The sequence below is a fragment of the Primulina eburnea genome, chromosome 12 (assembly GCF_022965805.1).
Source record: "Primulina eburnea isolate SZY01 chromosome 12, ASM2296580v1, whole genome shotgun sequence".
NCBI classification, from domain to species: Eukaryota; Viridiplantae; Streptophyta; class Magnoliopsida; order Lamiales; family Gesneriaceae; genus Primulina; species Primulina eburnea.
In genome coordinates, this window is record NC_133112.1 from 9,062,088 (window position 1) to 9,079,770 (window position 17,683).

General features: G+C 37.6%; 2 protein-coding genes across 2 annotated transcripts; both read right to left on the reverse strand.

The window, feature by feature from the left end:
• Nucleotides 1–8,551: 8,551 nt before the first annotated feature.
• LOC140807397 (uncharacterized) lies at nt 8,552–10,138 on the reverse strand. The gene is made up of 3 exons (XM_073164229.1): nt 9,926–10,138; nt 9,770–9,847; nt 8,552–8,913 (listed from the first exon to the last, which is right to left on the reverse strand). Exons 1-3 carry the CDS (start codon nt 10,076–10,078, stop codon nt 8,884–8,886), a joined length of 261 nt encoding a protein of 86 aa, XP_073020330.1. The 5' UTR covers nt 10,079–10,138; the 3' UTR covers nt 8,552–8,883.
• A 2,935-nt stretch (nt 10,139–13,073) lies between these two features.
• LOC140808183 (probable protein S-acyltransferase 15) lies at nt 13,074–16,024 on the reverse strand. Its single transcript, XM_073165241.1, has 7 exons — nt 15,687–16,024; nt 14,487–14,579; nt 14,288–14,389; nt 14,136–14,207; nt 13,866–13,964; nt 13,632–13,727; nt 13,074–13,425 (listed from the first exon to the last, which is right to left on the reverse strand). Exons 1-7 carry the CDS (start codon nt 15,957–15,959, stop codon nt 13,324–13,326), a joined length of 837 nt encoding a protein of 278 aa, XP_073021342.1. The 5' UTR covers nt 15,960–16,024; the 3' UTR covers nt 13,074–13,323.
• Between the last annotated feature and the right edge of the window lie 1,659 nt (nt 16,025–17,683).

Here is a 17,683-nt window from a genome sequence, read left to right on the forward strand (position 1 = left end):
TAAGGGCAAGCAATTTAAGAAATCTGGGAGTAGTTCATCGAGTTCGAGTGGATCTCGACAGAGAGGTCAGGGGTCAGATTACAGTGGCGCGTACTGTAGTTCGTGCGGAGGGCGACATGCCACGGAGCAGTGTCAAGGAGTTATGGGACGCTGCAACATCTGTAGGCAACAGGGACACTTCGCCAGAGTTTGTCCCCAGAGAGGTGCACAACGATTCCAGAGCACAGGGTCATCAGCACCAGTGCCACAGATGGAGAGACAGGCATCCTCTGTACACTCCTTTCAGCCACCATCCACACAGACCCAGCAGAGACCAGGAGGTAGTCAGACAGTGAGTCAACCTCCGAGACAGCAGGCAAGGGTGTTTGCGCTGACAGAGGAGCAGGCGCAGGAGGCACCAGATGACGTCATTGCAGGTAACTGTTTCCTTTGTGGTTATCCTGCATATGTGTTGATAGACACCGGTGCATCACATACATTCATCTCTGAACATTTTGCATTGAGACATTCATTGCCTGTTGAGTCGATGTCGACGGTAGTGTCTATAGCTTCTCCGTTGGGAAGTGGGTTGATATCTGTGACTACTGTTAGACACTGTATGCTTCAGTTTGAGGGGCATGAGATCGATCTTGATTGTGTAGTACTTGATTTAGCTGATTTTGATTGTATAGTTGGTATAGACATGTTGACCAAGTACAGGTCCACTGCAGATTGTTTCCACAAGATTGTCAGATTCAGAACCGAAATGACAGATGAGTGGAAATTTTACGGCAAGGGTTCCAGATCTCGGATTCCCTTAGTATCTGCTCTGACTATGAGTAGATTGCTTCAGAGAGGAGCAGAGGGCTTTCTCGTATATTCAGTAGATCTACTGAAGTCGAGCCCAGCATTGGCAGATCTGCCAGTGGTTTGCGAGTTTGAAGATGTGTTCCCAGATGAGATTCCAGGGTTGCCTCCGGTTCGAGAGGTTGATTTCAGCATAGATCTTGTGCCAGGCAGTGTTCCTATTTCGAGAGCTCCGTATAGAATGGCACCGATAGAGCTGAAAGAGTTAAAAGCACAGTTGGAAGACCTTCTGTCCAAGGGATATATCAGACCCAGTGTATCTCCTTGGGGTGCTCCGGTGCTTTTTTGTTAGAAAGAAGGATGGTTCGATGCGATTGTGTATTGATTACAGACAGTAGGACAAGGCAACAGTGAAGAACAAGTATCCTTTGCCTCGCATCGACGATTTGTTTGATCAGTTACAGGGATCTTCTGTATGCTCGAAGATTGATTTGAGATCAGGGTATCATCAGCTCAGAGTTAGAGACGTTGATATTCCGAAGACTGCATTCCGGACCAGGTATGGGCATTACGAGTTTATCGTTATGCCTTTTGGTTTAACGAATGCACCTGCGGTATTTATGAGTGTGATGAACCGCATCTTTCAGAGATATTTAGATGATTTTGTAATTGTGTTCATTGATGATATTTTGGTGTATTCGAAAAGTCTGACTGAACATGCAGATCATCTGAGAATTGTATTGAAAACTTTGAGAAATGAGCAGTTGTAGTCCAAGTGCGAATTCTGGCTGAAACAGGTTGTATTTTTGGGGCATATTATATCTGGAGAGGGTATTGCGGTAGATCCGAGTAAAGTTGAGGCTGTGATCAGTTGGCCGAGACCGACTTCTGTGCCTGAGTTACGCAGTTTCATGGGTCTAGCCGGGTATTATCGTCGTTTTATCCGAGATTTCTCCAGTATAGCGAAGCCTATCACCCAGTTGACACAGAAGAACATGCCATTTGTATGGTCTGAAGATTGTGAAGCCAGTTTTGTGGAGCTGAAAAAGAGGCTGACTAGTGCGCCTGTCTTGACGATTCCTTCAGGTACAGGTGAGTTTGTTGTATACTGTGACGCATCTCACAGAGGGCTAGGATGTGTTCTAATGCAGCGAGGGCACGTGATAGCGTACGCCTCTAGACAGCTGAAGCCGCACGAGACCCATTATCCAATTCATGATCTTGAATTGGCGGCGATTGTCTTTGCACTCAAGATCTGGCGCCATTATCTGTATGGCGAGAAATTTGAGATCTATTCCGATCATAAGAGCCTGAAGTATCTCTTTTCTCAGTCAGAGTTGAACATGAGGCAGCGACGATGGCTTGATCTGCTGAAAGATTTTGATTGCGAGATCAAGTACTATCCAGGGAAGTCGAATGCAGCTGCAGACGCCTTAAGTCGAAAGGTATGTGCGTTTTCCTTATCGACAGTAGGTGTATCGAATTTAGTAAAGGATTGTTGCTTGTCGAGATTGACATTTGATATAGAGAGTAGACCGTTGCGACTTGCTGCAATTCAGATTGAGCCAGATTTGATTTTGAGGATCAAAGAAGCGCAAAAACTGATCCGAGTATTCAGAAATCGATTGATATGGTCAGAGCTGGTCATATATCAGAGTATCAGGTTAGAGATTCTGTTCTGTATGTGAATAACTGTCTAGTAGTGCCAGAGGTTTCAGATTTGAGACGACAGATCATGTCAGAGGCACACTGTAGTCGGTTCAGCATTCATCCTGGTGGCAGGAAGATGTACAATGATTTGAAGACACAATTCTGGTGGAAGCAAATGAAGACCGATATTGCAGAATTTGTGTCTAAATGTTTGAATTGCCAGCAGGTGAAGGCAGAAAGAAAGAAGCCCGGAGGTTTACTTCAGAGTTTGTCTATTCCTGAATGGAAATGGAACCACATTTCCATGGATTTCGTGACGAAGTTACCTCGATCTTCGCGGGGCTGTGACGCGATTTGGGTTGTGATAGACAGACTGACCAAATCAGCGTGTTTCATTCCGTACAGAATGACCTATCGACACGATCAGATGGCAGAGTTGTATGTCAGAGAGGTCGTCAGATTGCACGGTGTGCCGAAGTCGATCGTATCAGATCGTGATCCACGATTTACTTCTCACTTTTGGCACAACTTGCAGCAGGCTTTGGGTACGACTTTACACCTGAGCACTGCTTATCATCCTCAGACGGACGGACAGTCAGAGCGGACTATCCAGACTGTAGAGGACATGCTGAGAGCTGTAGTACTAGACTTTAGTACTAGTTGGCAAGATTCATTGCCGTTGTGTGAGTTTTCATACAACAACAGCTATCAGACGAGCATAGAGATGGCACCGTTCGAAGCTTTATACGGAAAGAAGTGCAGATCTCCGTTGTACTGGGATGATATCTCTGAGGTACCAGAGTTGGGGCCTGATATGATTCGTGAGATGACCGAGAAAGTGAAGATCATTCAGAAGCGAATGAAGACGGCACAAGATAGGCAAGCGAAGTACGCCAATGTCAGACGTAGACCGTTAGTGTTTGAGCAGGGAGACAGAGTATTTTTGAAGATTTCACCTTTCAGAGGCGTTGTCAGATTTGGCAAGCGAGGGAAGTTGTCTCCTAGATACGTCGGTCCGTATGAAATTCTTGAGAAGATTGGCGATCGAGCTTACAGACTTGCTCTTCCTTCTTCACTGTCCGGTATACATGACGTTTTTCATGTATCGATGTTGCGCAGATACATGCCGGATGATTCTCATGTCATCAGCTTGACGAAGCCGAGCTAGATCAGACTCTGAGCTATGTTGAAAGACCGATACAAATTCTTGATCGGAAGGAGAAACATCTTAGAACCAAGGCCATTCCGCTTGTGAAGGTTCACTGGAGTCGTCATGGCATCGAAGAAGCAACTTGGGAGACAGAAGCAGATATGCGACAGAAGCACCCCGAGTTATTTCAATGATGTAAGTATTAATCTAACTTTGATGTTATTACTTTTGATGCTTACAGTAATTGAATGATGTGTGATTTCGAGGACGAAATCATTTCTTAGAGGGGGAGAAATGTAAAGCTCGAGATTCATTAGTTTTCATTCATGAGAGACTTGGAAGATAGGAAAATGCATGTTATAGGATGAAATTAGAAACTACTGCATGAATTATGGAATTTTGAGCGAGCATGGCCAAAGCTACACCGCACCCGCGGTGCTAGGAGGCACAACACCCGCGGTGTCTAGATAGAAAATTGGTGGATTTGTGCGAAGCAAGACCGCACCCGCGGTGCGAGCAAGACCGCACCCGCGGTGGTGCGACCGCACCCGCGGTCCTGCAATGACCGCACCCGCGGTCTGAGAATTCCGGAAAATGTTAGGCATGCCGTGGGCACAGCGCACCCGCGCTCCTGAGTTACCGCACCTGCGGTCATGCGTGGCCTTTGAAGAATGAACCATGTGTTCTAAACCATGCAATATAGATGTGTTGTCTTCATTTCAGCTAATTTTCAGAACAAGGGAACCGAGAGATGCTTCATGGAAATCCTTTCAAGCTTTTAGACTAGTAACAAAGATTATGCAACAACTAGAGATCCGATTTTAATTCCGAGTTAAGATTTGTGTTCCTTGCATCGACGACTACAAGGTGATGTAAGTTTTATGTAATTCCAACATGTTTCGAATTATAGATGTTGGAGAAATTGTAATATGTTAGTTATATTGTATTCTTGGGGTATTGAGCATGATATATTCGTTACCGGATTGATTTTCGGAGACCGTATGATATGGGTTCGATTTTCCAGCATGTGTTGGACTCAAAATATGCAGATTTCAGAATATATATTGATGTTAGATGAGATTATGAGTTATTGGGATTTATTACGATATTGTTATGTTGAGATTGAGTTATCGGTATCGCGAGACTACGCCGTTACGCCGTTGAATTGTATTAAAATCAATTACAGATTGGTACATTGAGTTGATTGAGATGTATTTTGATAGAATGTGTCTACACATTGCCATTTCAGATTTATATTGGCAACATTGAACTCGAGACTTCGACTACGACACCGATTGTTCGACAAGAAAGGTATAATTCATGTGGTCACGGGATTGCACAACTCGATTCAGATTTGATACGAGTTTCCCTAAATCACATACTAGATTGTTGTTACATTGATTATGTAATGTCTTGTTTATTGATTTATATTCGAGTCCTGAGATAGGAGATATTGGCAGATTGGCCAAAACTAGACGTTTCGATGTATCGACGCATAGGAGTAGATTTGCTCTATATGTAGACCCTCGATACAGAGTTGACCGAAGTCTAGGAATAAGACGTACCGTCACCCCGAGTGGTTGGGTAGGTGACAGACCGTCTTATTCACACTGGGATCCCTAGATTAGAAATGAGTCGAGTCAAGATTTAAATGTTGAATACAGATTTGTATTCTTCTACATGTTTAGATTTGCATTCATGTTACTTGATATATGCTATGCTTTTGTACATGATTATTACATTGCATGCATCCATGTTTTATACTGGGATATGTTCTCACCGGAGTTATCCGGCTGTTGTCGTGTCTGTATGTGTACAAGGCAACAGGTGGGGCAGGATCTGGGTCACGAGGAAGATGAGAGATTGTTGATAGCGTGGAGATCTCGGGCGTTGAAGATTTCTAGTGTTTCCTACTAGACTTGTATCACTTATGTTTGTAGTTGGTATTTGAACACTAGTGTATGCTTGTACGAAACAGACTTGTATGTACCTGATGTTGTTTTATTATTATAAAAATATGCCATGTTTTGATTACACATTTGAGTTAATGTTAAAAGCAAAATTTTGACCCACATTTTCGAGCAAAGATCCAATAAATCCCAAAAAGAATTGAGTTAGAGCCCGGGTCCCCACAAATGATAAGGTTCAGTTAATTCGGTAGCGGATGAAAGCTGCCCAGGATCGTCAAACAAGTTATGCAAATAAACGAAGATGACCCTTGGAATTCCAGAAAGGTGACAGAGTGTTTTTGAAAATATCTCCCTTTAGAGGCACTGTTCGATTCGGCATGCGAGGTAAGTTATCACCTCGATATGTTGGACCATATGAGATTCTGGATCGAGTCGGTGATCTTGCGTATCGATTGGCATTACCACCAGCTCTATCTGCCATTCACGATGTATTTCATGTTTCTATGCTGAGGAAATATGAACCTGATCCATCACATGTACTTGCACCTGATGAGGTTGAACTGGATCCTTCTCTTTCCTATGTTGAAGAACCTGTTCGCATTATGGATCGAAAGGAGAAGATATTGAGAAACAAATCGATTCCTCTAGTTCGAGTGCAATGGACACGACATGGTGTTGAAGAATCGACGTGGGAATTGGAAAGCAAAATGCGAGACTCGTATCCGCATTTATTTGATGCTAGTCCATCTGTTCCATTGTATTCGATGTATTCTGATCCTTATTCTGATTTTAGTTTTGATATGTATTATAACTGGTGACATATGTTTGTTTGCCAATGTTATGTATATAAAGATGTTTGAGATTTCGAGGACGAAATCTTTTAAGTGGGGGAGAAATGTAAGGACCGTGTATCGTATTATCGTAAATCCTGTTTGATTATCGATAATTAATGAAATTGTCATGTTATTATGTATTTGATGTAAATCGTGACAATGAATTGAGAATTGAATATTGAATATGAATTGACGTTGTAAGAGCTCGAGTGGAGAGGCCGGACGCCAATATAGTACAAACATAAATATTTGTACAGAATGTGTGGCGCCCGTGCGGTATAAAATGACCGCCTGAGCGCCAGGATGTGTAGAATGATGTTCGCGGACAGAACATGCCGCGCCCGAGCGGTAATGTTTGACCGCCCGAGCGCGGTATATTCGAAACTCGGGGCAGAATGTCTCGCGCTCGGGCGCGAGAATTCTACCGCCCGAGCGCGAGAGAGATGAGGATAAGAATGTTTCTTTTCTTCTTCTTTCTTCACTTCTACTTTCGAGGATTCGAGAGAGAGTACGAGATTTCGATTTTCTTTCTTACAAATCGACTTTGAAACGCTGTCTAAACGCGAAACAAATTATATATTTGTGATCGTCGCGTCGAGGGCTTCTAACTGAGGTAATTTTCTTCTAGTTCTAGCAGCTTGAAATATCCAAGTGCTGGAATAACATGTATTTGAAGTTGAATTTCTGATATGTAGTAGAATAACCGACAAGAAATTTATATTCGAAGTCGGAATTGAATTATGATATGAATTTGATTTGATATGAATTTTTGAAGTTTCAAATGATATTTGAAACTCATATTAATGATTTTGCAGTATGTTATTGACTGGAATGACTATGTTATTGATGTAGATAAAGTATAATATCAATATCTTCAGGCTACATCAACTGGAAACGAAGAATTGAGGTAAGTTGCGACCGGGTAACATACGACATGTATCTGTATTATATGATATATGATTGGATTGATTGGATTGGAATACGTGTCTATATGCCTATTTGTTGATTTGATGTGGCATACATGACATTATGATTTGAATATCGATGTATAAAATAAATGTTTTGTTAACACACGTCATTTTATACATACATCGATACATGACATGCACGTTGAGCTATGAGCTTTGGATACCCTGATATGATGAGATTGGATTCCGGGGTTTGTGAACACAATCGCTATGCTGGTATTATATGACCCGTAAAGCATAGATAATTGTGGCCCCATATGATTGGATATGAGATGTTGGATTTGATGGCGCTTTGCCGACGCTATCATACGTGTATTCCCATATCGGCCGGTGTGCCAGCTCGAGCATTGATTTGATTTGATAGCGATTCGATTGATTCTGACATGTCCTCAGTGGATGGGCATTTGACCTGATACCTCCACGACATACATGCATTGCATACCATATATCATTGTTTAGATATCTGTGGTATATATGATTGGTTGTTCCATACGGAGCTTTGCTCACCCCCAAGGGGGGCTGTTGTTGTCTTTGTGTGTGGACAATGGCAGGTATTCCAGGATATCAGGAGATCGGAGAGGGTACTTCTGGTGGGAGCCACAGCTTGGGTTGAGGTTTATGTTTATGTCTTGTTCCCAGTATATATATATATATCTATATACCGGGGCATGTCTCGAGGATATGAGACGTTTGTATGTGATTGGTTGTGATTACGTGTGGGCATGATTATGACGTGAGATGAGATACTATTTTTAGTATTAAAATAAAATGACTTGGGCTCATTGTAAAGAAAATTTAAACTCGTTTTCCGCTGTAATTAATTAACCCTAATCAAATTGCATTGTAATAACGATTATGAGCTAAGGGCCCCACAAACTATATGAAAACATTTTGATAAAAAAATCGATTAAATAAAAGCCCGTTAAAATAAACGGATCAAACTCAAATTTTATAACATTGGGTCGTTAACTAACGAACATAGTTGTCGATAGGGTAATGAATCAGCTCTTAAATAAAAATAATAATGTTTTGATATTGATTTATTGATTTTAAAAAATATATAAAAAAAATTTATTAATTTATTATTTGAATAAAATTACAAATCTTAATAAGATTATTATATTTTTTATATGGATAATTTAGTTTTTAATAAATTTAATGAATGTTTAAATTTATACCATATATTTATTAAGCTCGTTTAAGAACAAAGTGATAAATATATTCGTTGAATAAAACTCAAGTTCGGCTGAATTATGAATCGTCTTAGCTCGATTACATCTCTGACCACGAAGACACATTCAAGAGTGTCATCACATTAAGAAAGTGGGAGTAAATTGACGACAGAATGTTGGTGAGGCTGGCAATGAGAGACAACGAAAAACAGATTTAAAGAGGGCCTTTTAAGTTCCCATTTTTTCTTCAACTTGGTTGGAGCCTGTTGAACAAGCCCAATAAAAAGCAAACAGATCATAAATCATTGACAAGTACTCTGTACAAGAACCAACTGCTAGACGGGTAACATTTATTTTCTCCATAGGCTAGAAACCAGAAGATCACAAGTCTTTACAGAGCAGGGTACCCACACTTCAGCTTTTTTGAGTCTGTTCTTCAGCAATCTGGTAAAAGACGAGTAAACCAACTAAATTGACTTCGTAAAGATGAACAACATGATAACATGGAAGTTAGAAATACGTCAACAAGGCAGCAACTTAAGCAACCAACACTCATCGGGTTCATGTCGGAAGAAGCAAATCGGTAATTCTGGCTGACTGATGTTCATGATGCAGATAAAACAAACATCACTGCTTGAAACACGTTGATCTACTACACAGCATTTGCTCAAGTCATCGCATCATTTCTCCTTTCAAAGTATCTTTTAATGCTATATGGTCAATAAATCTAAATCCCTATCTGGCAACTGGGTAAAAAGTTCTTTATCATTTATACAATCTTATGTTACTCGGAGAACAACCCTCAGCTCCTACTACTATAGGGGAACTAAGCTTTAAAATTGCCAATTTTGTCGAATTTTCGCCAAATAACTAACAGCCTCATTTTATTATTGATTCATGGTATGATTGTTAAATATTTATGAGTGGTTTTACCATTCGATTTATGATTTGTGATTATATGAGGTAATGATGTTTTAAAGTCACCAAACCTCAACATCAAGAGGTGATCATGGGTTTAAAACTAAAGATTCAAAATTTTATGATTCATAATCACAACCCAGAATTTACAAATTTACGATTTTTATATCCAAACCATGACTCAAAGACTCCTGAAAACGAGCACATCATACCTAGTCTCAAAGACTCAATCAGTAACAATATTTTCAGACAAACAATTTTTAATAACATACACAAAATCTCGATCGCCTGTACAATCATCCTTATCCACAAAAAAATGGGACATAAACTGTGAAAAGAATCAGAAGATAGCATCCTCCACAGATCTTTACAGATTAATTACCTTGCCAGCTTTCTCCTTCTCAGCTTTCTCAAGCTCAGCCTTCCTCTTCAACTTTTCCGCTCTCTCCCTCTCCATTCTCTTTCACATAAAACCCAACAACATAAATGTCGTTTCAAAAGTCTGCTACATGAACTGTGAAAAGAAAAGAAAAATAACCTGAATGTAGACGGTCTCCTGGGCGCGTTCTTCCTCACTGAGTACACGGCCTTTGCCATCACTGAAATAGCGCGGCCCGAGAGCCCATGTTCCCCGGCTGCCTTCCATTAAACCACGAACTCCACTGCGTGTAATCACAGATCTCATCGCCATCAACACAACCCACTAATTAACCCTAAGCTACTGACACAAAATGAAATGTAGGGAAAAGGGAGTACTGTGACTTATTTTAAAAAAATCTACAAATAAATGTTCATGTGTTTAAATGTAAATATACCATTAACCTACAAATATGTTTCTTATTAAACGGCCTCACGAATCTTTATTTGTAAGATCGGTCAATCCTATCAATATTCAAAATAAAAAATAATGCTCTTAACATAAAAAGTAATATTTCTAACTATATTCACAATAAAAAAATAATGCATTAACATAAAAAGTAATATTTTTCATAGATGACCCAAATAAGATATCCATCTTACAAAATATGACCCGTAAGACCGTCTCACAAAATTTTTTGCCTTAACTTAAACCATTAACATTAAATCTATACATCTCATTCAATCGACTCCAAACTAGGTTTATCTTACATCGACCCTCTTCTATTTCTTTTCAGACGACGATTCTCAATACAAATCGTCTGGCAGATCCCTTCCAATATAAGCAAACTCAATCGGACAAATGACTGACAAAAATCTGGTAATATTAATGTTTATTTTGATTTATTGCTTCTGTTTATTAGACTCGCTTGAAGAAGAAAGGGTCGACCCGACCAAGCGATCGACTGGGTCGACCAAAATGTTATTTTAATAACATTTTTCTCGACCAATTACCCAACATTTTGCTTGGGTCGACCAAAGTCAGTGCTTGTTTTTGATAAAATTTGTGGGTTCTAGTTTTTGCTCAAAATTGTGGCAGGGGTTAATAAGTGCATTATATTTGACTTGCAGCGAAAGCACGACCCTAACTACAAAGCTCTGAATGAGGACATAGAGTCTATACTTATCAACACTGCTCGTCTGCTATTCCTTGTTAGGAACAATCCACAACCTGAGAGGCCATGGAATATAAAGCGATATGATGAATTCAGAGCTAAGATTAAACAATACATTGTCTTATCTCTAATGTGTAATATGTCTAGCATTGACATATGACTAATAATTTTATTACTTTTTATACAAAAAATAATAATAACTTAGTACTTTTTTTAATTGTACCGTGAGGATTCAGGAGCATTTGTCTTAGCTGCTGCTGGATATGCCTTATCTAAGGACAGTGATCATATAGTATTAAATTTAGATGATAGACTTGTATCTGAGTTCAAATATTTTTTGCATGTAATATGTATGATAATCATTGGACATTGTATTATCTTTTAATTATTGGATATTGTATTGATCTTTTTAATTTCGATTTAAGTATTTATGATGGAATTTTGTTTTTGGTCAGTTTTTGAGTCGACCCTGGTGATTTCTGGGTCGACCATGGTGATTTTTAGGTCGATTTCTCCCTATTCGGTAGTAGGGGGCACAAAGGGAAGATGAACTTGCTGATCCATGCGGAATAGAAATCTACCCGGGGTAAAATTGTTCCTCCTAAAAAGATTATTCCAGAATAAATAGGCAATAGTTAGGAGAGGTGCACCAGTGGCGAGCAGAAGTAAGGTTATTAGATACCTCAGGAAAGCCCGGTCAGAACCACATGTGCAAGTTTCCCTGCATGTGGCTCGTCTGGGATAACTTCTTCGGATTTGCGTGAACTAGCGGACCGACCACTAAGTGGGGTTTGTGTGTTTTTCAAAATCAAATTTATCAAAGTTCATATGTTGTGGTATTTGTCGATTGTTCTTTACGAGGATCATAAAAGATGAATTCTTTTAAAGTTCAGTTGAGATCTATTGTTATTATTTGTGTTATTTTGTTACTAAACAACGTCGTTTAAGTATGAATATCACGTTTATTTTTTCAAAGTTAAAGATCGATGGTCACGAGAATTCTTGATGTTCATTGAATTGAAGGTGCAAATGGGTTTAGTTCATGTTCGCCGTTCATGCATAACCAGATTCACATCATTATCTTGACTGCTACTGCAAAAGTTAGTGACGGATTCTCAAAATAAGCCGCTGGCAAATAATGATTTCGCAATTATTTAATTAGTGTATTTGGAACGTGCTGATAATCGAGTAATTTTGACTATCATATGAAATTATTATAGAATAATCTTAGTTGTTTAATTAAATTATAACATTTCATAAAAAAAATGATAATTATTTAACTATTAATTGTATTGTCAAAAGTTGACAAATACTACATAGTTAATAACACATTGGAGCCCAAGGGATAAAAACTTGAGAGTTTTATGAAAGAAGATTCTTGGTTAGACTATGATAAAATTTTGATATTATTGATATACGTAATCAAGACATACAAGACAACGCAATATACACATCAAATGTTAAAAACTCTCTCCTCACACATCAAAAAGTCGATCACTACCTTGTGCATCAAGGGCTCACGACCAAGTTCTTCCCACAGCCCCCCCGTATGCCGCCATTGCCCACCGCCGTACACCACTGTCGGAGTTGCGAAATTCCAAGGTTCTAATTGCGACACATAATTTCGTATAAATTTTTAGTGTGATCTATACAAATGATGCAATCTTCGATCGTTAACCTAATTAGACGATTGAAGAATGAAAAAATTCATTTGATCATTCGTAATGATATACAAGAAGAACTATTATTTTCTAAACAACAAGATAGTTGAAATTAATGTTTCAAACGTAAAGGTAAATTAAATTAAATATCCTATGAATGATTAATTGAATCAATAATAGCCCAAAAGAATTTTGGTTGTTAAAACACAAAATTTTTAACCTCGGCTACTTCTGGGTATGAAAAAACGATACTCCAACACATCATTCAAACAAAAGCTCAAATTCTCGAAAATCAGTCTTTGGGTATATTAGGTATCCAAGCAAAACTAAGGTATCCGTGGTTTTTGACCGTCTCGATAATCAATTTTTTAGTAAACTCAGGTATCCAAGCTTTTTACACATCTCAAAAATCATATTTGATGAATAAAGGTCTACCGTCAAATGAAAGCTCAAGTTCTTGACAATCTTGGAGAGCGAGTAACGGATTAGAGTCGATTGAGAATACCGTCCAAATGTACTAAAAATGTATTAGGCAAAGAATATGAATTGGGAATACACGAGTTCATCTTTTGACAAAAAACACACCGTGGATTCGCGCCATGGATTTGAAAATCACAATAGCTAAAATCACCACAATTCTCAGTGGCTTACCCTTTAAGCATAAGAAGATCAATTACAACACACATTTTGTAAGGAATACTCGGAGGAATACCAGAAATTTTTGTAGGAGAGAGTGACAGTAGTTACGAGCTATCATTATCACGTGCAACCCGAAAGCTGAGTCCATCTCTAATATGACTATTCGCCGTCGGCCACATCCATTTCAACGTGCTTGGTCCCAGGATCTAAGCATAAAAAAGAGGCATAATCACATCTTGTCCATGTCTGGAAAATAGATTTTGTTGAACAAAGATGTAAAGAACACAAAAAAATCATCGATGGTTACCAAGGAAACAATTATTACTCTCTGTTTGACTATCTCATCGAAATGTGGATCAAAACAATTATTAAATTTCTTACAACATACATACAACAAGAGACAGAGGGATACCAAAGTGATGTTTTTATAAGCACCAACATCAAAAGGATGGCGATATGTTAGCCCTGATTTCCTTGCCAGCCATGCAGATCGTTTTCCTTCATGGTACTAAACAGAAGTTCACCATCAGATTGCAGTTTCAGACTAAATAATCAGAATATGGTAATGAAGTTAATCCAAAAGCGAAGACAGAGGCAGAAATATTTGTGAAGGAGCCGACTCAAATATACAAGACATGCTTCATACCTCTATAGTTGTCAGATTATGAGTAATGAGGTATATATGCCAGACCAAGAGGCTTCCTAGAATCACACTTAAACCCACAGTGATAACTCCGCAAGCAACCTGAAACATAAAATTTAATCAGATGCTGCCTAAAGAATTATTTACAATGCAGTCCAGAAAAAAACATCACTTTGGAAGTGAAATCAACGAACTGCTTGTGTTCTCTATGCAAACTTAATAGAAATAATAGAGATAATGAATAGTTTACCGATGGGTTTACTGAACACTCACACAAAAGTTCTTGAGAGAATAGCCTCCTGAGGAGTCCATATCTTTATGAAGCGCACAACTTATGACAGTGATCTAAGAATACACAAAACATCAATAAACAGCAAATAAAAAGGACAGGAAAGTACACACGGAAGGTAACAGATTTTGCTTACTGCTGAATAAGTGCTGGCCAATGTTGAGTAGAAAACTAAAGTGAAGAAAGACTTGTAGTTTCTGTGGCCCACACAATTATTTATCCAGACACAGTGGTGATCCTGATCCACAGAAATGTTGGAAGATTTAATAAACTCTGAGACGTATGAAATCACATATCCATGTTATCCATACAAAAATCTGTGGAAGAGCACCCACCATTCTCAGAATACATCTTCGGCAGACACGGCAATGATGAGCCCGGGTAGGTTTGAAGGCAGAACACTTGTCACAGCGTCTAGGATGCACGCCCTAAAGCCATGAATCCATGAAGTAATCTAGTTTCAGCCCACATCCAAGAAAAGAAATACATGTGTGTTTAAATTTGAGGGAATTGAACTTAAAGATCTGTTTGCCCACATAAAAGATAATTATTTGCTCCAAAAATCTATAACCTAAAGTTTATAGAAGACTTGTACATTGTAATTCATATATTTTTAAATTAAACCTAGTACTAATCATGTTTGACTCAAGATAGCATAGATTTCTTTAATTTGGGCAGAATACATTTACAATCTTGAAAGGAAGATACAAAATATTATTGTGATGGAGAATGTGCAAAAAATATTTAGATAAGTTGAAACATATATCATTCAATGATGGAAAAAATATGCATACATACTAAAAATTTCCGAACAAGTCAGTTCACATATAGCTAAACAAACATTACGCTGATCTAAAATAACAAATAATATGCCATGATACAAACCTAGAACATTTATATCAAATAAATGGCCACAAAGCACCTTTTTTTTTCCGAAGGGCGAATATTTTGTGCACGATTATAGCATTAAATTTCATTGGTGATACGCTTATTTATAAAATTAAAATTATGCTCGTGAGGACGAATCGGGAAAGTGGAGGCAATGAGAAATTACCCACCTCATCATTTTTCACATCTGGATTTGGGACTAAAAAGGAAACGAAGATGCAAGAAATTTCAAAAGACAAAGGTTAGGAGTTAATTCCAAATCCAACAAAATTAGTTTAGTTCGAATCCATTATCCTAAAAAATTGGATTTCAACTACTCATTTCCCTTTTTTGTCCAAAGAGTCAAAGTGGCCTTAGGTTCCAAATCCAATCCAACAATTGCACCCTAATGTAATAGTTTATGCACCCACAATCCCAACACACATCAATTCAACTCACAGTTCCATCCCCAGTTCATCCTTCATTCACCACACCCAATTAAAAATGATTCATAAATGACCAAACAAATACATCAAAATTTTCAATTAATTGCAAAATAAGCTGGTCAGAAATTCTAAAGCATCAAAACTATACGGGTCTCATCAAGATTTCATCTTTTCACCAAAAAAAGCTCTTCCCAAAACGAAGAAAGTTTTAACAAAACTCACGCTTTTCTTGAATTCTTGATCCGGGACTTGATCTTCCTCAACATCAGGGACGTAACCAGCTGGGACTCCACCCGGGTCCGTGAGAACGCAGGAAACGAAAGAAAAAAGGCAAAGAGCGGCCAAGAAAGTGAAGATCAGAGCGTTTAGCAAACCAGATGAGCTCCATAACCCCAACCATTCTTGAATAATTTTAAATATTATCACGTAATAAACAAATCCCGTCAAAGAAAATACCGATAAAATTGGGAGGAATGCAAATTTTCTGAGTTTCATTTTTCGACTACGCGTAACAGGAACACAGCTGCCGGTGAAATATTTCTTCCAAAAATAAATAAATAAAATTAATTTTGCAAATGTCCATTGTCAACGCTTATGTTGTTTATCATTGACAAATCAGTATCTCTTCTAGGGTGAGTATGGTACGGTATATCGTATCGAAAATATATGGATATCGATATCGAAAATTCGGTATACCGCATATTCAGTATATCGAATTTTCGGTATGAAAAAAGTTTATAACGATATCGTACCGAAACCGAAAATTTTGTCGGTATACCGAACTTAAATTTAAAAAAAAATAATAAAAAATTATTTTCGATATTTCGATATTTTTTCTCACCCCTAATCACTTGTAAAGTAAAAACTTGAGAAGGTTTTATTAATTCAATTTATAAAAAATATTATTTTTCATATAAATATATTATTTTTAAATTATATCGTCATGTCTCACAAGAAACTTGTTTATCTCTTATATTTGTCTTCTATTCTCTATACATGGATTTCTGTATATCATAAAATACAGGAATTTGAATATGATTTTATGTTTCTTCCACACAATCCAACGACTATACAATATACAATATACAATACCAAATGTTGTGCATAGAAATAGATAGAGTGAAGATTGTAAGTTTTTTTTCTCTTTTATATATTTTTTGTTATGAGAATATTATAAACTTAATTAAATGTTTCATCACTTCTAATTGAATTTTCTATCTAATTAAATAATCATACCTTTTTTAAAAAAAAAAATTCATCCAAATAAAAATAATAACAGTCTCATATCTCTTAATTTGCTATATTGTTGGAATATTAACCGATATTGAATTGAGGGTTTTTTATATAAAAAAATATAATAATTAAAATGGAAATGGCATTATTATCACTTCGATTATGCTTTTTTAATAATTGGGAAAAAATATTGATTATTACCTACACGGCTACTCTATTTATCCATCAAACATAATAGCTAGAAAATTCAATGGATATTTAGTGCAAAAACAATGAATTTAGCTCGATCTACACATTTGACAATGAAAACCGAAAAGAAAATTTATGGCAAAATCTTTCACAAATTTGCTTCAAATGAATTACTCATGTAAAATAGAGTATCTTTCACATACCATCTGCTTCTTTGGATTCTTTTTGCGTCTGTAGAATAGATGGGAGAGGTGCGATGATTTTGATAACCTTCAAAATGAAAACAGATTTGTTTAAACTCCGGCATGATCAACCTTATAATCCATGAAATTGTGGGGACCCGGGCTCTAACTCGACTATCTTTGAGATTAATTGGATATTTGCTAGAAAATGTGGGTCATAAAAAAAATTTCTTTTAATAACATAAACAAGTGTATATAAATCATACACAAATGATACCTTTATTTTATTTTCAACAAAGCAGGTACATGTCTTGTTTCATTACATACTTAAACAAACTAGTATTTGAAACACATTACATATCAAATGTAAAAATTACTAGTCCATCTTCTACGCCCGTGATCACTACGCTATCTCGATCTCTCATTTTTGTCTCGACCCTGATCCTGTCCCACCTGTTGTCATGTACACATACAGACACAACAACAGCCGGAAACTCCGGTGAAAACAGATCCCAGTATAAAACATGTACACATGCATATCATGCAATTAAATACAAAATCATAATACATGAATCAGTAATCATGACACATTAGTGAAGACAGATAAAACAATCT